General features: G+C 46.6%; 1 protein-coding gene across 6 annotated transcripts in view; it reads right to left on the bottom strand.

Moving 5' to 3' along the window:
- The window catches only part of HNRNPUL1 (heterogeneous nuclear ribonucleoprotein U like 1), a 106,582-nt gene that overhangs the window by 69,591 nt on the left and 15,929 nt on the right, over nucleotides 1–21,062 (bottom strand). For all 6 annotated transcript variants that reach the window (XM_078661052.1, XM_078661055.1, XM_078661053.1 and 3 more), the window contains 7 exons: nucleotides 20,674–20,813; nucleotides 18,608–18,707; nucleotides 16,790–16,902; nucleotides 14,799–15,065; nucleotides 13,227–13,349; nucleotides 9,263–9,391; nucleotides 7,570–7,738 (listed from right to left, as the gene is read on the bottom strand). In XM_078661052.1, the coding sequence (XP_078517178.1) occupies nucleotides 7,570–7,738; nucleotides 9,263–9,391; nucleotides 13,227–13,349; nucleotides 14,799–15,065; nucleotides 16,790–16,902; nucleotides 18,608–18,707; nucleotides 20,674–20,813 (1,041 nt within the window). The remainder of the gene's footprint in view (nucleotides 1–7,569; nucleotides 7,739–9,262; nucleotides 9,392–13,226; nucleotides 13,350–14,798; nucleotides 15,066–16,789; nucleotides 16,903–18,607; nucleotides 18,708–20,673; nucleotides 20,814–21,062) is intronic.

The raw sequence follows: 21,062 nt of genomic DNA, 5'->3' as shown, positions 1-21,062 counted from the left end.
CGAGTAATTTTTCTCCACTCTGCCAGAAAAAATTGAACGCTTACCCCCACCGGAGCGTGTAACGGATGACGGGGAAGTAACCGCTCAGGGTCGAGACCCGGCCGGGCCTTTGTTCGCGGTAGAGGACTGCTGTCCACCTCTACCCCTCTGGCGTTTCTGGAAGGGTCTCCGGAACTGCTGCTGTTGTTGCTGCTGCTGTTGTCCTGAAGACTATCCTCGTCCTTTCCCCTGCGAGCCGAACCGCCGTTGGAACTGGCGGTAGGGTTTCTTTTCTTTGGGCTTCTCCAAGCCCACAGCCGTCAGGGTTTCAGCCTCGGCCTTCATCGGGGCCATTTCATCGTCGGCATGTTTCCCGAATAGCGTCTCACCAGAAAACGGCAGATTGGCCACCCGCTGTTGCGCCTCAGGCTTGAGTGACGTCAGCCTGAGCCACGCATGGCGGCGCTGGTTGATACCGTGGCAGTAGCCATGAGCGGCCAACAGTGCGATATCCGCAGCGGCGCTGATGGCCTGGTTCGAGACCAGCATCCCTTCCTTGAAAATTTCTAGGAAGTCCTCCCTCCTGTCGCGTGGGACAAGGTCCGCGAACTGTTCCAGGGAGTCCCACCGCGCACGGTCGTACCGCCCCAGCAACTCCGAATCGCTGGAGGCCTTCATAGTAGTGGAAGAAGTCCCACACACCTTCCTTCCAGCCGAATCAATCCAGCGGCTCTCTTTATCCGCAGGCACGGTGGAGGACGGGGAGGTAGAATGCAACTTCCTGGCCGCCGTCACTATCACCGAATCGGGCACTGGGTCCATCCTCAGGAAGGCCGGGTCCGAGTCAGGTGCCCTGTACTTCTTCAGAAGTCTGGAGGGAGCGGCCTTCACCACCGCTGGTGTAAGGAACAGCTCTTCCGCAGGTTCGACCAGTCCTGGCACCAATGGTAGCAGAGGGCAAGACAGGTGCTTCTTGTGCAGTCTCGAATATCACGGACGTCGTAGGTGTAGGAGCCGTCACTGTGATACCCAACTTCGCAGCCCCCCTCAGGAGAACCTCCTGGAACGTACAGATGTCGATCGGAGACACCCTAGTCTCCGGGGAGTCCGACAAGGTAGGCGAATAGGAACGAGTCCTAGATGACTCCGTAGGGGACCTGGACCTACGCCTCCTATGGCGATGCCGAGATCTAGTGGAGGACCTGTATCTACTCCTCGATCTTCCTCTCCGTCCGGAGCGCGATCTCCTAGGTCTGGGACGTTCTGCCGGTTTCCCCGGAGCGGACGTCCTGGGCTTGGGCGGTTCCTTAGACTTAGGCGTCTTCTTAGGAGGGGTTGGAAGCCTGGGCAACGAGACCGACCTCGGTGGAACCGGTGGCGGTTTGTCTGGCACAGTAGGTCGTGGCCCCGCTGGAAGCGGGGTCAGAGGAGGCAACGGAGGAGGGGTTGGAGCCCTCGGAGGTGGACCTCTCCGCAACAGAGGCGGGGGTGTAACAGTCTTCTTCGGAGTATACACCTCGGAGTACACCGATCCCGGTGACCCGCCATCCTTCCCAGACCGAGGGGAGCCCCCCACGGTCTTAGGCCTGGTATCACGATCCCTCGACGTCGAAGAACGGTGACCAGACGGCGAGCGTGGGTCCCTCGACGTCGAGCGCCCCTTTGGCGTCGACCGTCCGCCATGCTTCGGTGTCGACCGTTTTCCAAGCCTCGACGTCCATCTCGACGACGACCCCTTGTGTCTCGACGGCGATCTTACGCCTCGACGTCGACCTCTTACGCCTCGACGGCGACCTCTTCCGCCTCGACGGCGGCCTCGACGACAAGGATCCCCTCGACGACGATAGCGTCCTCTCAGTCGACGGTGGTGTCGCCTCGAGGGCGAGCGCCGACGCCGGCCCCGTCGACGCTGATCACTCGACGTGGAAGAAGACGATGAAATCGTCAAAGGATTCGACGGCGGCCTGTGTAACTCCCTCGACGGACAACGTTTCTTCGACCCAGAGCCCTGGGGAGACGAGGAGCCGGCCGTGGACCTCCCTCTCGACGTCGTGGTCAGTGCCACCGACCCCGACGGAGAATGGGGGCGTTTGCTGGACTTCCTGCCCCTGGGGAGCCCCCCAGAGGCCTCAGCACGGGCAGATGAAGCCCCTCCAGACCCACCTTGCGCCTTCAGCCTTCTTTCCTCGAGGCCCTGAAGCCTGATCTTCATTCGGTCCTTCAGGGTCCTGCCAGAGAAGCCTTGACAAATCTCACACTCCTCTGGGATGTGGGTAGATGGGAGACAGAGGATACACACCTCATGTGGGTCTGATTTGGCCTTCTTCCTGGAGCACTCGGGCATTTGTCAAATAATGCAGGCATATTTGACATCCAAGGGGAGCAAAAACCAAGAAGAACAGCACAAAAGTACTTTGAAAGCACTCATCGAATGTAAATTGAAAAACACCAATAAAACCTTGAAAAAGGGAGAGCTCAATGCTCCAGGGTCCTGCTTGCAGGAGCCGGAAAAAATAACTGAAAGTAACTGGGACCTGCAAGGCATTCTGGGATACTGTGAAGTTCTGGAAAGTTCTTAAAGGCACAGTATCCTGTTCTGAGCCACATAATGGCAGCCTATGGGGCTTGTCTGTCCAGGTCCTCCTCTCCATCATTCCAGAGGGTTTTTGCTGTTAAAGCAAGGGAAATCTGTACAGGCTTTGCTGTTTTGTGGATTTTTGGGTGGAATTTCTAGTTGAAGTACTGGACAGTGTAGCCTTTTATAGGCTGCATTATCTGTCTTTAAATTCTCTTGAGGGTCTGTGCAATTCTGCATTTGACACTCTAAGAGGTTATTTTTGATTGCTCCGGGTCCACGCACATGGGCGGGACTATTCACTAGATTATGACTATACACAGAGATCCCCTACTACAGAAGTTCCTTTGAATGGCCCACTTCCACATGCTCGGAGCAAGATGAGAGTGTGTACCTCCCTGCTTTTGAATGTAGTACATGGCCGTCATGTTGTCCGTCTGGATCAACACGACCTTGTTGCACAGATGTACCTTGAATGCCTTCATTGCCATGAAGATTGCCGTCAGCTCTAGGAGGTTGATGTGCATCTTCTCTTGCTGCGTTGTCCATAGTTCCTGCACCGTGTAGTGGAGTACATGAGCTCCCCAACCGTGGAGAGATGTGTCCGTTAGGATGATCTGTGGCACGGGCTCCTGGAACGGTCGTCCCTTGCAAAGATTGTGTGGATTCCACCAATGCAGAGAGTTGTATGCATGACCGGTTACCAACACTAGGTCTTTCAACTGTCCGTGAGCCTGAGTCCCCTGATGTGCTAAGCACTCCTGAAGCGGACGCATATGTAGTCTCGCATGCGGAACTATGAAGACGCAGGAGGCCATCATGCCTATTAACTGCATGAACACTTGTGCCGGAAGCGAGTGTTGCGGTCTGAATTTCTGTATCAGCAATTGAATGCTGTTGATACTCACTGAATTTGGCTGTGCTTTGGCTGCCAGAGTGTTTGTCGCGCCCAGATACTGTAGTACATGGGCGGGCTGAAGGTGTGATTTTGGGTAATTCAGTGAGAATCCCAGATCGTGAAGAAGGTGAATGGTGTGGGACATGTTGGCGACGCACTGCTGGGCCGACTTTGCTTGGACAAGCCAGTCGTCCAGATAAGGGTAGACGTGAACATTTTGTCTCCTGAGGTGTGCAGCTACTGTCGCCAGGCACTTTGTGAACACCCTTGGTGCTGTAGTCACTCCGAAAGGGAGGACTTTGAATTGGTAATGCTGATTCTGAATGGTGAATCTGAGGTATTTTCTGTGGGACGGATGTAGCGGAATGTGAAAATATGCATCCTTTAGATCTAATGTGGCGAAGAAGTCTCCCTGATTGAGCAATGGAAGAACCTGCTGCAGTGTTAGCATGTGAAAGTGTTCTGAAAGAATGTACTGGTTTAGGGGTCTGAGGTCCAGTATGGGTCTGAGGGACCCGTCCTTTTTCGGGATTAAGAAGTACAGGGAGTACACTCCTGTGCCTCTTTCTTCCACCTGCACGAGCTCGATTGCCCCTTTTTGCAGCATGACGAGTACCTCCTGCTGCAATAAGTGCAAATGCTCTGTGGACATAGGACGGTGTTTTGGGGGTATGTTGGGTGGAGTGGATGTTAACTCCAGACAATAACCGTACTGGATAAGCTTTCTGACCCACCTGTCTGTGGTGATGGATTTCCAGATCGGCAGGAACTGTTGGAGTCTCCCCCCGACCGGTGTTGTATGGTCGGGGGGCAGTGACAAGGCGTCACTGTTTGTTGGCGGCGGATCGGGAGCGGTTGTTTCCACGACCTCTGCCTTTGGCGCTGTTTCCGCGATAGCCACCTCTAATTTGTTTGGCGTACGTGGTTTGTGCGCCACCCTTATTGTGCTGTGTTTGCTGGGACAGCTGGCCTCTGGAAACACCTCTATTGCCGGAGCGACGAAAAGAACCACCCCTGAACTGCTGCGACTGGAGAGCCCCCATAGACTGCAGTCTGTGTCCTTTTTGATTTTCTCCAAGGTGGTGTCTACCTCGGGTCCAAATAAGTGATCAGGGTTTACAGGCTGATTTAGGATGGTGGTTTGTATCTCCGGCTTGAACCCGGAGATTCTGAGCCAGGCCTGTCGCCGTAACATCACACTGGTATTAATGGCCCTGGCCGCGGTGTCTGCTGCGTCCAGTGCACACTTAATAGAAGCATTTGAGATGAGTTTTCCTTCCTGTATGAGCATCTCTGCTGCCTCTTTATATTCATCTGGCAAGTGTTTTAACAGGGTCTCAAGTGTATCGTAATGTGCCCCGTCATATCTGGCTAAGAGTGCCTGAGTGTTTGAAATGCGCCATATATTGGCCGCTTGAGCCGCCACCCTTTTCCCTGATGCTTCTAGCACCTTAGATTCCTTGTCAGGGGGAGGAGCATCACCAGTAGTTTGTGAGTTTGCCTTCTTCCGGGCATTGGAAACAACCTGAAAGTCCAACGGCAACTGGCCCTTGATGTAGGTAGGGTCCCCAGGCGCCGGCTTGTACTTCTCAATTCTGGGGTTTATAACTCTGGCCCGTGTGGGCTCTTTAAAAATGTCTGCAGCATGTTTTAAGACACCGTTTAGCATTTGCAGAGTCTTTACGGTCCTCTCAGAGGTGAAAAAGGTGTCAAATAAAAAATCCACTTCAATAGGGTCAGCATGGAGCAGGACATCATGATTCTTGGCTGCCCTTTCAATAAGTGCATTAAATGCCGCTGAGTCCTCAGTAGGCGAGGTTTTCACGTTATACACTTGAGTGTCTGGGGCAGTTTGTGGATCCCCTGGGTCAGCAGCATCTGCCCATGTGTCATGTTGATCCTCAGGATCAGTGTCGATAGGGTAGTTGTACTCATAGTCACCTTCCCCAGCCTCCACATCTGAATAAGTGGGCGAGATAGGAGCAGTGTCCTGTTCACGTGGAGCTATCGATTCGACAAGAACGGGTGAAGTCGTGGAATCCTTCTTCCTTAATGGAATTGTGTAGGACTCCATTGGCTGTGCCGGGGCGATCTTTCGTTTGTAAATATAAAGTTTAACCGTGTGGGCGTCGATGAATTGTTCCGACTGCTCCTCAAGCAGGGGTTGTCGCTGCTTTGTGCCCACAACCGCAGGCTTCGGCGCCGTGGACACCTTCATGGACGCCTCGACGACCGTTTTAGGTGTAAAAGCCTTCGGCATCACTTTTGGTGGCAGCGTAAACTGAATGGGCGCCTGCGACTTTTGAGGTTTGGTGGCAGGCTTCGGCGTTGCAGTATCCTTTGGACCGACATCGGAAGCTTTCTCCTTAGTGCGTTTCAATGATTCCGACACCTACTTCGAGGAGGCGGACGGCTGCGTCGACTCGACTGGTTCCTTTGAGCCACCACCAGGTGCGGACTCGAGGGTTGTATTGCTTTTGGCCTTGTCCGGCCGACGCGCAGGATCGATAACTTTTGGAGCTCTGAGTCCTTTGTCTGTGTCGATGGTCCTCGGCGCCGATTTCTTCGGGTCGACGACCTTGACAAGTGTTTTCGGTGTCCCAGTCTTCGTCTCGACACCCTTTAGCGACCTCACCGGGTCGATAACCTTTTTAAGCTTGGTCGGCGCCGATAGGTCAGAAGACTTCGAACCGACCCAAGGCAACACGCACTTTCGGTTTCGATGGCGCCTCTAGTGCTTTCAGTTGTGTAGACACCGAAGCTTTCTCTTTCGCCATCTGTGGCTCGTAGAAGTGTCCAAAGGCGAGGCTGTAGAACCCAGTGTAAGATCTTGGGTAAGGCCATGTGGCGATCCCTCGACCTGAGCCTTATGAATCGTTTCGACGGTTGGGCATAGCTCCTCGCTTGGGCTATCTTCCATGGCCCCATAGGCCCCATCGTCGTCTCCTACCTCGTCGACTTCTTCGGCTTCGAGCATTTCAACATCAGCGTCGTAGCTGGAGTCGATCTCCGCTGCTGGATTGGACATCGGCTCTTGATCTTCCTGCTCGTCTGCCTCTTCTTCCTCGGTATCGAAAATGTTCACCGGGTCAGGTGCCGTCTGCTGGGCCTCCTGGCGCGCCGAACTCGAATAGTCTTCTTGGAGCGGAAACGAGAACAAGCCATACAGTTGGCTTCATCGTGATCCGGAGACAGGCACTTGTTGCACACCGGGTGGACGTCGATGTGAGAATACTTCGAGTTGCACACGGGGCACCTTTTGAGCGGGCTCCGTTCCATGATGGTTTGTCGAATAAGGCCTCTTGCGTCGACCAGGCCTTGAGCGCCGATGAGCCACGCGACTCCTCGGGATGTCCGACTCGGGAACTGAGCTGGAACAGAACTGGGCACCGATCGCAAGACAATACCGACGATATAGTAAAGGCCTTTGGGCCAAAAAAGAAGGTTTCTATGGATTCCGAACTTGAGTGATCAAATATGCATCCGAACCCAATGGCGGAAAAAAACAATCTGGGGATGGAGTCGATGCCCATGCGCACTGTAGTCCAGGGGAGGAGCCACCTATCTCGTGATACTTCGAAGACTCTTCCAGGACAACAATGTGCAATCATCCGGACCCAACACTAGGCGGCAATCTATGCAATAGATATGAATTCAGCAGCCCACATGCCTCGAACACAAGAATAAAAAGGCAGCTGTGACGGATGGTCCATAACACAGACATGAGCATTTTATGGGCAATAAGCCCTAACCAACTGGATAAGGAAACGCACTTTCCAAATTAAATTTTTTGCCTGGTCAGCATTTATGCACCAGAGAGTCAGTCTTCATTCTAACATCACAGGAGTGATTTGCAACTTTTTCCATTCAAAAACCTTAATTCCACAAGTCACCATGCGTTCACTCAGCCATGTTTGCCTGGTTCACCAAAAGGGAAATTCGATTACCATTTTTGTTTCCGTCAGCAAAGAAAGTCTCATGCTATAGGATGACAAACTTAAAAAATACCTCACGTCTTGTGGACACAAGCACTTTCATGCCGTGTAGCCAAACAACCTGCCACATACATACCTCACAAGAGTGGATACATTTCCATCTATAAAGATTGACTGTTTACCCTTCATTTCTAGTACTGCATGATCAGGAACATCCTTTCCCTCCTCGTCAGTACGTTTTATTATTCTATCTTGTAAATCTTCATCCGTGGGACAGATCACTACGCCTTTACGTTGAAAACCTTCAAAAGGCCGCATCTTGCGCTTTTGGGCACTTGGATAAACATTAGTCTAAAAATACAGAAACAAAAAATATGATAATCAAAACTTTCGAAAAAACAGGAGAGCAAATTATGGAGGCCAAATAGGAAGCAAAATTAATTTTTCAATAGCATGCATCAGCCACGAGTGGCCTCTATACACTTATGTACTGTAGATGTATATGTGATTTACCTTCTTTTGAGATGTACAAAATATAATACTACAAGGTTTGGGGAATCTCAAGGATGAGACCACTTAAGTCTTAAATGCTAAAGCAGAGAGGAGCCAGTCCAACGGAGCATGTTGGAGGCTGACATTACCAGAATATAGTCCTCAGGACTTTAAAAGGTTGTATGAGAGGTTGAAAGATTGCATCTTTACAACACTAGCGGAACATGCTAACAGTCGTTTATTTTAAATGTTTTTTTGTCAAGTCTTATTTGCGGTCCTGCTAAACCAGTGGCCAAGTCAAGATCACTGTCCAGTAAACAGGAATGCAGGTACTAGTAAATGGTTTAGGTAGTCAACATTGCATTGCCAAGCATAGACTAACAGCTCCTACTATAGAGTCCCTTGGGTAGATTTTCAATTAGGGGTCAGTTTCTTGAAACCTAACAATCACACTGGGAACTGTTCAGCTTTAGTTTCAATTGGTGTCTTTGGACCATGTACTATGAAAATAGTTCAAATTGTTTCAGAATTAGTGTGACCTTTTGCAGCAAGCAAACCCAAAATGCATGCCAAAGGACTTTAGACAGAATGGGATGGGCTGGTATAGTGCAAATCAGCATAGTCTATGCTGAAGGCAATGGAGCAACATCAGCACATCAACGCAGTTGCCTCTCTGGTTGATAAGCTTGCGTGATCTCACTTCTCCAGGGCAGACTGAAAAGCCTGCCCATAAGCAGATCTTCCTCATCTGAGCTTTAAGCAGGTCTTTCAGGCAGTCTTATCTCACACTCTAGCTAGTCCAACTCCTACAGTAAAATTGGACTGCTGACTGATATTACAAAATAAAGTGCACAAAGCATCGAATTTGGTTAACCAACTGAAATGCAATAATGCATGTCCGAAAGATCCCAGGAAAAGGGACTCCGCTCAGAGGAATAACTTGCAGGCAGGGATGCAACACTTTCCCAAGCCTTACAGGAGTTTATCCCAAGGGCACAATTCTGCTTCTGGTGGTCAGGGGTCGAACCTATAACTTGTGTGTAAAATCAAAGTGACTTCAAAGGGGCTACACAGAATGTATGCATGATTAGGACAGTACGCCAGAAACATTCAGTGCAGTTACTTTGAACCTTTAGACATGGCTATAGGTACGACAAACTAGTTGCAGCCCAGCTAAAGACAGCCTCAGTTGCCTGCTAAAAATAACACTGTATACAATACTTCATAGGCTAGGTGTTAAACTATAGAAAATGACATATTGACCACATTCGAAATATAGGAAACGTTTTCCAGGCAAAAAAAAAAAAAAAACATTGTGTAAGAGCAGCAATGTTCAGGCAATAATTGCCTCCATAAAGTGCCACAATAAACGTTTTTACATACCTGGTCTAAAATGTAATTGCGTTTCTTCTTTGATGCAATCTGAAAGTGTTTGTTCAAACAGCCTGTTGCCTGCTGTATTAGAACATCCCAACGGCCAGCATAGTTCCTTTGTCGCCTGAGGCCCATCACCTAAAATTTTAACAAAGCAAAATCTATCGGTATTCAAACAGGAATATATTTAAGACCAAACTAAATAATTTTGTAACAAACTCATTTAAATTTACATGATCAATATAAAAGCTTGAATTAATAACTAGTTAATAGTTCACCAGGATAAAATTTTGAGCATCTCTAATTTAAATGCAGGTCACAGAATTGTGACAAGAAACCACTACAGCATCTAATTGACAAGTGGAAAGAAAAGAAAAGGAAAAAAAAAAAGGATACATACCTGTAACTAGACCCCCAAGGTAATATCAGAAAACCAATTAAACATGTAGCACTTGTGAGAAGTTGGCCTGATACATAGTGATCACTAGAATAGTGAGCACTGCATATCAGTCCAAACAACCCTTATTGATGTTTGGTTGTAAGTCAACCTGATAGACCAGCTATCCTAAGGCTAGACTCTAGAGGGCGTGTTAAGCCAGCTGTTTTACCATCACATTTACCCCTTGAACACCAAGTGAAAGGATACCACACAAGTTGTTATGAAAATAAAGTATATTTATTTATAACAAGACTACCCTGAACTCTTTAGGAGTCAGGGAGCTAAGCACATAACAAAACTCTTAAGAAAATACTTAAAGTCGCCCAATTTACACAAATGACCGAGGGGCACGAAAAACCATATATTACAAAAGTGGAATGCGAATTACTAGCAGGTAAGTAACTATTCTCATAGGCTTTAGGATCGCTAGGACTAATCTACTGAACCTTCAGATTGCAAGCAGGAGGCCTAAGGACGTCGTGTGCAGTGTGGGAACTCTCACGCGTAAGGCCAGAAAAAGTCTATGGAGGCTAGTAAAAGCAAAGTTAGTGTTCTCGGGCGAACCCGACTAAGTAGAGCTGAAACGACAAAGGATCCCGACACTTAGACTATGCTGGAGCACCGAAATGCTCAGGTTACCTAGCCCAGGGGCTGCGGCTGCACAGGGCTGAAAAGACGTCGGAGATCCTCGTTGCAGTCTATGGAGCCTGAAGAAAGAAGTTGCTGGCAGGCGACCAGTGAAGAAGTTCGTGGTGATCCAAGCCTGGATCGATGAAGAAGGAGACCTGTAAGCAGAGGGGACCAAGTTCTGAATCACTAGCCAGTGATTAGGTGGGCACCAGGATGGCACCGGACGAAGTCACCTGGACCAGGTGAGTGGGCGACGCTGGGCTCTGCAGTCTCTCGGACCAGGAGGCGTTGTCGGCGACCAGGATGGAGGTGCGAGCTGTCCCACGGTGGTATCTGCTGTCGACGTCGCTGGACCCAGGATTGGGGCAACAACTCTTGGCAAATGCAAGCCCACGCGGTGGACTCAAAATGGCGTCTGGAGTGGACCAGGAGGGTCCGGGGTGCTCCTCTGTTGGAGGGGAGCAAGGGCCAGTCTGGAGCAACCAGACCAGCGGTGTTGTCGTGGTTCGTCGTCAGAAGGGCCACTAGCCAACGGGCAAGTGACCTGGACAACGCAGTGAGCGGCAAAGAGCAGAAGGGCCCCACGCAGATCTCGTGGATGCAAGGGGGCTGGACTTCGGTGCTGGAGCTGCTCAGGGTTGGGGCTTCTCGGACCCCAAAGCACTCACATGAGGATCCCTCAGAAGTCGTGCTGGGCAAGCGTCGTGCAGTCTTGAAGATGGCCGGTCCCTCGAGGTCTCGTCACACCCACGAATCTCAGCTGGGCTGATGATGCAGGTAGAGGTCAGAGGTGCCAGGGAAGCCGGTTCTCGTCGAGCTGGGTAGTCTTGATCCGGAGGAGAGACTTACAGCAGACCGCGATGCTTGGATGGTGCCTGCTGCTGCAGGGTGACTACTCCTTAGTCACAAGGGAGAAATCTTGAGAAGAGTCTTGAGTTCCTTTCGTGGAAAGTAGTTTCAGGATTCAAAGATGATCTGATTTGGAAGGGGGCCTGCTCCTACCTTTATCCTGCAAAAAGGGGCTGGCACGCGACTAAGTCCTGCCCTATGGGTGGGACTAGGAGGGGAGTGGTTACACCCCTCTCCTTTGTCCGGTCTCTCCCCAGCTCAGGGGCTGGTGTGCCCCAGGAACTGGTTTGAGCCGGCATATGCACAGTGAGCACCGGGGTGCCACTTGCAGTCACCTTCCTCTATAGCCCTGCCTACCTGGGATACACAAAACCCTGTCTGGGATAGTGCTGGCACCGCCCCTGACAGGAAACCCTTTGTCCAAGCACTCCTCGCTGGAAGGACTCCCAGCAGCAGGAGGTCAGACTTGTGTCTAGGTGGCAGCATCCATTTTGTGGAGCTGAGGCTATGTTCAACTTTAACCGGGGTTACAGGCTACCAACATGTCTTCTCCCTCTAGAGGGGGGGTAGCATTCCACCGTCGCCAGAACTGGCGAGGGGGTAGTATTCCAAAGCGTATGACACCTTACACGACATGTTTAGATATTGTCAGACCAAAGTTACCATAACCGCGAGGATTATAAGGCACTTAAGAGTATATGGTCTGACGCTATCATGGAAACGGCTACGGGATAGATCCCGAAAGCCGTAGACAGGCTCAGCTCATGCCAGAGCACTATCTCACACGATTCCAAGCACTCTGCCTCCAGGATTGTTAAGGCCTGCCATAGGAGTGACTGATAGGAGATCTGTGTGCCCATTTTAGGTTTAGATATAGGTATACTAGATCTAAAGCAAAGGGTGATTACACCACCTTGCCCCAGCTGTCAAGCAGCTAGTTGTGTCAGTTTTGGATGGCCAGCCAGGGGTGGCATAATACATGCGTCAGCCCCTGGTAGGCCCTGGGTACACCTATGCCCTGGATACCTAAGGTATACTGTACAGGGACTAATAGGTGACTCAGTATCCAATCAGATATGTACCTAGGGTACATGGAATCCATTTTAACAGAGAAAGCAGTGGGCCTGGGGTCCTGATTAGCAGGGCCCCAGGTCAACTAAGTCAGAAAACCAGCAAAACACCAGGCAAAAAGTTGGGGGCAACCATAGTCAGGGATCTACCTTCCTACAGCACTGAAAAAAGTATGTGTAATTACAAGCAAGTCTACCCGAGGTGAATGTCCTCTGAAATGCACTACAACTAGATGCCAACATAGCTCAGGTTTCTACTGCAGATTGTGCATGACCAGGATTCTCGAGTATTTCTACGCCAAGACTGCACCACATGCCGATCTACTGAACAGATAAAAAATGCTTGTTTTTGCCTAAAGGATGTCTATCTAGTAAGAGGATACCCACTCCTGAGGGATAATACTCAAAAACACAGTAACAAGAATTGTGGTCGCTCATTACACAAAGGAAAGTTCTATGCAGACAGCATTTATAAACTACTACAGACTAATATTAAAAAGCCTCAAGAGGCTAATCCCAAATGTTAATCATTAAAGTCGCACACTAAAATGTTAAACCCTGGTGGACACAAAATCCACGCTACTTTTTCATTTTAAATGTGTTAAAAATGCTCGTGGGACTGACAGCAACAAATGTATAGTGGCACTCTAACCGTACCTCAATAAGAGGTGTAACATGAGCCTATTTAATACAGATCATGAATAATTTAAGACCCGTACAATATACAAGAACAAGTATAGGAAGGGGATGCTGGAAATAAGAAAGACAGCAGAATCTTAACGTTTGCGGTCACTCATCCATCCCAAAACATTATTCCAAGCTAAAACTGATGTCAGATAAAATAGGAAACTATTTTCCGGAGGCTACTTCTAAGGATTTTGTTTCCTAAGTATCAGAAAGCGAACTACTTGATTCAAATCACGTTAGTTGAGTACTGCCTGGGATAATGCGGCAAAACGCAGTTTATTTCAAACACTTCACTTACCTTCATCTTTTCCATTATGGTGTTTGTTCCCAGTATGTTGTATTTTTTTTCAGGGTGGGCAGCTGCATGTTTCGTTGCCCATGTTGTTTTGCCTGCCCCAGGCAAACCCACCATCATGAGAATCTTAAAAATAAAAACGTCTAATTAGATTAAATTCTTGCATATGAAAGGACACAAGTGAAACGGCCAGATATGCATCACTTCTGCACAGCCATGGGCACATACACTGGGGAAAAAACCCAACTGCAATTGGACAAAAAAAATAAGTGAAATCCATCAGGACAGAGAAGGCCATTATTAAAGACAACGAATAAGTAAGACAGCTATGCAGAGTAATAATTTTGAGTGTCTACATTTGTTCTTCATACATAATGCAATGTACACCTTCAACACTGTGGACACATACTTGAGTAGGAATGTGGCCAAATGCTAAAGAGGAGTTTAATATGTTTGGACACATGCAACTGTCTTTAAACGTATTTTTGGTTGTGGAATGCCTACAGGGTCTGTTAAAGCATTTTCCTGTGCAGTGATTTCTATCGTTCGTGTGATGCAAGCCTACAAAGTGTACCTGGATAAGTACCTACATTTTTTTTTTTGCAGAGTTTTATATAGCGCGAACTAGAACCGAATCAGTTATCAGAGCGCTTTACATAGCACCAGTTACGTTACATGATGACACTAATTTTTAGGCACGGGGAGATTAAGCGATTTGCCCAGAATCACATGGGGGTTTTGGCGTCGTTACCGAGACTCGAACCGAGTTCCCCAGGTCCGAGGTCGAGCGCCTTAGCCGTTAGGCCAACCCCTCTCCCTAAATTACAACAAAAAACTGCCAACAAGCTTTATGACAGTGCGCATAAAGAAACATTCCAAGTCAAACGCTCAGAAAGGTGCAGTGACGAGATCACGTTCAGCTGACTAATCAATGGGTTACTAGAATGAATTCTGAACACACCTCCATCTTGCTCAGAACACGTTCCGACAGGATGAATAACGTTTAAAATTATAACTGAACTCAGCACGAAGGTACAGATTGAGCTGAACATATATGCTCTACAAATATACAGGCTAGGTTAACATGAACAGAGGCCGTACCTCAACACGTACCGATGACACGGTCTGAGAATACTATTTAGGGCTAAAGCAATACACAAATGTTTAAAGACAGGTGGGAGAGTGCGCAGTGGGATGTCTAGGTCAAATTGTGGCGCGTTATATACAATATAGGCAAATGTTAAGCTTACAACGTCTGTAAAATTGTATTTAAAAAATTTCTTTCTAAGGGGTTTCTTTCAGTAGATTTGCAAATACAAAATAAGGGGACATGTAAGAACAGGGTTACGTTCATAAAGGTTTAATAGACGAAATGAAGCAACTGCGCTTTGGGCTGCACACAACAGTGACAAATAATGAAAAAAAAGAGAAGAGGATGAGTATACATACACTACTGCAACAGGAACTACACTGTTATTTAATAGTTGAGGTAACACAAATTACAACAGATACTAAAGATTTATGGCGAGGAAAAAAAAAACCGAAGAGCAGTAGAAATCTCTATGAGACACTTACCTCGCATTCGGATTTAGTTTTCGGGCCAATACTACCACGAACTCTATCATAGAGAGGTACGTGTTGCAGATAAGTGTAACCTGGCAGAAGTGGGAAGAAGGGCTCATCTTTCTGTCCAAAGTTGAATTCAACCGAGCAGTTCTTTACAAGAACATGTGGAAAGAGTGCTTTGCCAGACAACGTCTCCTTTTTGATTTTGTAGGCAGGTCCCAGAGATTTACCATTTTTTGTGAAAATCATTTCCACACCATTCTTAGACTCAAAGTCCTAATTATAAGGGGGAAAAAACAAATGATAAAACGATCTTCAGGCACTATTCCAATTCAATGAACGACCGAATATACAAAATTCACAAACGTATATACTTCCACACTTAGGCCTGCCCCTGCCATACGTAGTCCGAATGGAACCAAGCCCAGCGGGTGTGCTGGGGAGAGAGGGGAATCATTGGGGGGCATAGGAACATGTCCCAGCGCTGGTTTCTCTAGACACACTCGGATGTCTGAATCTTTCTTTACCTGGTCAGAGCTATGGGCATACATCTTGGATTCGGGCAGAGAAGTACACAGAATGTTCAGTGCAACCCCTGAACCCCCCTAGGAAATAACGTCAAAGTGGGTAGGGTTGCCCCTAGGAAGTTTTTCCTCCATTGGTTAGAGTTACCTCCAACCATAAACTAGTGCCAACCATGAAAGTGGCATTCCCGGCTATATTGCTCAGAACACTGTTGAACCTGTAAAAAATAAAAACATTAAAACAGGACTGCACCTGCGGAGCAAAAGGACTTTACTCAAAAGGACTACGGTCTGCTATTTTACACGTAGAGAGAATCTTCAAGGGCAGAACCTGCTCCCACTTAAATCCATGGAATAAGGGTGGACTACACAGGTTAGTTTGCTAGCCTCCTGTTAGACTCCAAGAACACAAAAGGTGCAAGAAGCCTGCAACAGGCAATAACTTTCAGTTGCCACGATCCGATATTTGACGTTTTGGTTACTATTTGCTCAGTAAGATTTATACTATCTACATACATTTGAGTGAGATTTTGATTGTTTCACATTTTCGACTCAACTTCTTTAGTACTTATAAAATGGCTAAAACTTGATTCTTCGAGTTAACCTGACTGCTCTGTACAACATCTACCCAAGACTGAGCTACGGTTTAAATGAAAGTAATTATCTAACTGGGAGGATACAGAATAGTGACGTCGTTATACTTGGTGAGGTCTCACAACTACTCAACTAATATTCTTATTTCTCAAAAGTCCAGGAATGAGCATAAATTGGGTTCCATAGCAGCTCTCATTGGCAGTTCACGGAATATCTTCTATGCCATTAAACAGACTAAACCATCTCTTGCAGGATATAGATCAATTATTAACATGGCAATGACACATACACCTCATATAAGCCCTGCCCTCTTTAATGGCACCACACCAGTTGAACAGGAGTTGGCTAGTACATTTCTTGAGTGATTTACAAGGCTTCAAGTACCAGGGGCCATGCCAGTGAATTCATGCATACACCCTATAACCGTTCCCTAATATTCACAAAAGAGTCAGAGGAAAAGGTGTGCCAAAAGAATGAAGAATGGCTACATATCAGACCTTCCGGATATTTAGGGGGATGCAAGCTGCCTGTGTGACTACACTTATCGATGCCACTAGCAGAAGGAATTACTTCGCACTGGTGAAAGAAAGGCTAGAATAAAGTAGGGATGATTGCCTCAGGTAAGCCCCACTAGTTAGGAGTCTTGTGATATCACTAAAACTGTAGATCAAATATCCTTCTACAGCAGATGTCTTCAAACTGGGGAACACAACTCCAGCAATCTGGTGCAGTGTCAGGGAAGGGGGGGCGCTAATCAGGGTTGCGCTTCAGGCCATTATTTACTTAGGCATTGGCTTATTCTGCTATACAATAGAGGCATGAGGGAAGAGCATTGGTGCAGCGGACACTTGCTGTAAAGAGGGGGGCACACCACATACTTACAAGATAACATCCAATGACATCGTGCTCTGCAAATGGCTCTCCATAGTTCTCGAACTTGGAGTTTTGAGATTTTTTTCCAGTACCACCATATCCATAAGAAAATGGCTCTTCGCCTGAATAAATAAAAGCAGGATTGTATAACTGCATACAAACACGTAAGAAGCATTTTTTTAATGGACAAATGCATATATGCACGCAAAACAAAATTAAGATTGACAAATAAGGACTGCAGAAAATTATTTTTGTGGGTAAAAGATTAACAACTCATTACTACCAGTGTAAAAATAAGGGGCAAAGTCCACGTATCTAGATCCTCTCAAAGGAAACAAGCACTGGCAAAGCCAACAAGTCTTGCCCTTACCTAAAAGACCCTCTCCGTGTGTGAGTGCGTGTGGTATTCTGTATATGAAAGTGGTCTAATGAAAAACTGGTGAATGATTGCAAGCATTCACCCATGAACTTTGCAAATAATTTCTATTCTCCAACTGACACACATTATTGCATATAGGAGACAAATGTGTATAACACAATTAGCACTTGCCAATAATGACGGTGCTGTTTTAAAAAAGTGCAAGAAATGTGGCAGACACAAATGAAGCCCACAGCCCTGTGATCAATGCTGCCGTGTACGACTGAAGGGAGGTGTGGTGCAGGGTCTGGCCGAGGGCTGTGTGCAGAGCAGAATATGTAATTGCTGATGAATGTGGCACATCATTAAATATACATACATATTTTTGTAATGCTATGCCATGGTTCAGAGAAATCAAAACTGAAAGATTCATTTTACCAGTTATGGCATACAACACAAAACGCATATCATAACTCAAGTCCATTGTCAGTACAACTCTAAGCCAAATGGCAAGCTAAATAGACTCAAATGCTAAAATCGGGACTGAACATTGTAACCACCCTGGAAAGTCGTGAGCAGAACCTAAAAGGTGTCTGCCACCAACTCAGTCAACTTCTGAAGGGGCCTTAGTCAGAAGGAGGCTAACTCAACTTCAGTCTCTAAAAGGCATTATGTACTTATTTTGTCATTTTTACACGTTAGCACTGTTTGGACAAAGATTACTCCTCGTTAAGTTTCTTATTAACACCCAAAAACTCAGCGCTGGGATGCCCAAGGGTAACCATGCGCTATACCAAGAATCGATTAATAATAATAATGACCAGCTTGAAAAGTGACCAGTCTATCTTTACAGGGCTTTCATATGCACTACATAGTTGCTGCTTTTTTGAAACTTTTTATCTATTTGAGCTAGAAAAAAAATTGTTCTCCTTGTGTTGCTTTTTTTTTTTTACAGTTTTATATAGCGCGAACCTGACCCGAATCGGGTATCCGAGCGCTTTACATAGCACCAGTTGCATTACATGAGGACATTCATTTTTTGTTAGGCACGGGGAGATTAAATGATTTGCCCAGAATCAAGCATGTTCAGCGTCATTGCCGAGAATCGAACCCAGTTCCCGAGATTCGAGGTCGACTGTTCTAGCAGTTAAAGAAACTACTCTCTCCGTGAAACTGCTAAAATCTGTAGAGTATGCCGCATATGAATGTGGTACATGCAGAAAACACCACAGCAACAGAATTGCAGCATTCCAGTGGCCGTGCCTATGAGTTGCTTTAAATTGCAAGAAAGGAAATTGGTATGACACAGGACCACAAGCTCAGAACCCAAATTGGACTGCAGATCTTCTCCCTGAAGGACCAGAAGGGACTAACACCCAAGAGAAAGAAACTGGCAAACCACCAATCTGATTCTCACATCAGTTTCTCATTCAAATGCTCACATGTTTAACACCAATATTTATGCTCACCCAGCTGAGTACTGCAGGAATCCAAGGACCAGCCAATACGCACAACATGAGGATCAGGTTCACTAGCAGGGAGATGTTTCACAGCAATTTCTTCAAGTATCTGTTTTGGGGAAAGTAAAGACATTTATGGGAGTAAACTTACCAAGTCAAAACAGCCTAACAAAAATAACTTTCATAAATGCCTCAAGGCTAAAACATATTCAGAGCCACTGGAATTATGCGGCAGGGAGCATCAAATTAAGCAGCAGGGTTGACTAAATTATGAGGCAAGAAAAGACTAAATTGGGCTGCATAATGCAGCACATTGCGTCAATTTTACATATGGTAATAACGTCTGGGCAAAACAACTAAAATATAGAAATAAGCAAATAAAAGGTAATCAGTTAAACGTTTCGAAGGAACACGTCGGCGCATTTTTAGTAACTTCACTAGTTTGAGTAATTTCTATTTAACGTCTGCAGATTATGCATCGGATGTTGGATTAGGTGGCAATTCGATAACTAAGTAAAAAGGGCTGCAGTCACAGAAAAAACACAATTCCAGTGGCCCTGAACATATTTTACACTGTGGTGGCTGCAACCATGTAATTTATATGAAAGAATAGAGGCACATGTTGGTAATTTTTCTTGGCATCAAGGAACATTCAGTGGTTACTGAACTGGGGCGTGCGGGTCTTCCCAGGGCCACAATACTGATGGAACCAAACAGCGTTGCTCGTTACAACCAGACACTATATATCTGCAACACTAGCTCAATGGCCAATGTTATCTTATTAAGCTTAGCAGAAGGTAAACTCTTGCAATGGTGACTGGGCGAAACATAGGAATAAAATGGAGAAATCTTAAATAGTCCCTGGTAAAAAGAAACTACATTTGAAAAAAAGTAAAGCTCTTGATGCTCAAGGGAGTGTATGTTTCCCTGGTGTCCAGGGAACTGGATTCCAGGTACCACTTAGCGGACATACTTGCCGTTATGATTTTCAAGGGCACCAGTAGAAACAGTAGACATGGGACAGCTAAAGGGCCTCTTTTCTATTATGCATGTCAAAATGTATGTGTCAAAATCTTGTGAAAACCTTTTTGGCCTAACAAGGTTAGGCTAAGGGGAGTTGCAACCCAGGAGATTCTACTCCTATTGACATTTTTTCCAACGCCAGTGCACAACGTATCTGCTGTGTTCTACAAGAAACTGAACAAGTTAAAATCAAGAAAGCAATGTTCATACTTCTGCCGCCACGGCAAGACAGCAAGATAAAGTATGACAATATTTTATTTTGCAACTGAACTACTACAGCGTTGTGGGTAAGTGCATATTCATGTCGTCCAGTTATCAGGGTCTGGACAAAGGACTCACATGTGAGGCCAGTTTGTACTGGTATAAGTTGATTTTCGCTTTCAACCAGAACAAGCCTTGCATCAGTTTACCCTACCTTTAGAATAGCAACTACACAGGGAAAGGGCAATGGATTATTCCATTTGAGAAGGAGACAAAACAAAGCAGGAATGGCAAGGTCATCTCCCTAGCCTGCACCAGCAGAACACGTTTGTGGGTGAAGGGAGATGAGACAACTAGTCGGACACAGTCACCCCAAATTGTAATGTTCCCCCCTTTTTTGCTGCACACGCAAGCAAGCACACAGAATGCCAAGACAAATATATTAAAAATGCATTGCCACACAATGAAGGTGTCTGGCATCTACAATGGGGATTAGAGCTTTTCCAAGGAAAGGCCAGAAGAAATCCTACCTATACTGGTACAGTTGAGAAAGTTGGCGCTTCTGGTTCATAAATCCACTGCTACCACATTCAGTCACCAAATACACTGTGGTGAATTGATGGTAGCCAACTTTACTCAGGATGGGAATAAATAATGGATGCTTTAATCACATTAAATGGCACTGATGGTGTATAGAAAAGCACAAGCATTGAGTTCTACCAGCAGAGTTGCACGGTGTGAACATTTTCCAAGAGAGCAGAGGACGTCATCTTAAACTCTCACCAGCTGTCACAAAATGATATGTCAAAGTACATATGCCCCTGTCAGCAAAGTAGAATGGTTATGCCAACCTTCATTTCAAAACAGACTCGTCCTTTGTTGGCTCCATAGGTTGCTCTTGCCCCGGACCACAGGTAAGCAAATCCTTCCATGGTCAAAGGATACCCAGTGCAACGATCGCCTTCTATTTTAAAATGGAGATCGCAATTGTCTGAAGAAAAAAATGAAAAAAGCAACATAGGCAACTGTCAGTTTTTTCCAAAGCAACTTTGAGAATCGTGTACGGAACAATATAAAATTTCGGGTGTGGGGAGCTATCCCCCAAAATGACCACGTTAAGCAGGACCAGTCTGTGCAAGTCAGCTTCCACAAAACATTACTGTGTAACATTATAAAGGGGGCGAAAACTATGCTAGATGCCAACAAAGGATAATTACATTAAGGTACATTACTAACGTTG

The sequence above is a fragment of the Lissotriton helveticus genome, chromosome 9 (assembly GCF_964261635.1).
Source record: "Lissotriton helveticus chromosome 9, aLisHel1.1, whole genome shotgun sequence".
In the NCBI taxonomy this organism is placed as follows: domain Eukaryota; kingdom Metazoa; phylum Chordata; class Amphibia; order Caudata; family Salamandridae; genus Lissotriton; species Lissotriton helveticus.
This window is presented reverse-complemented; position numbering and strand designations above follow the sequence as displayed.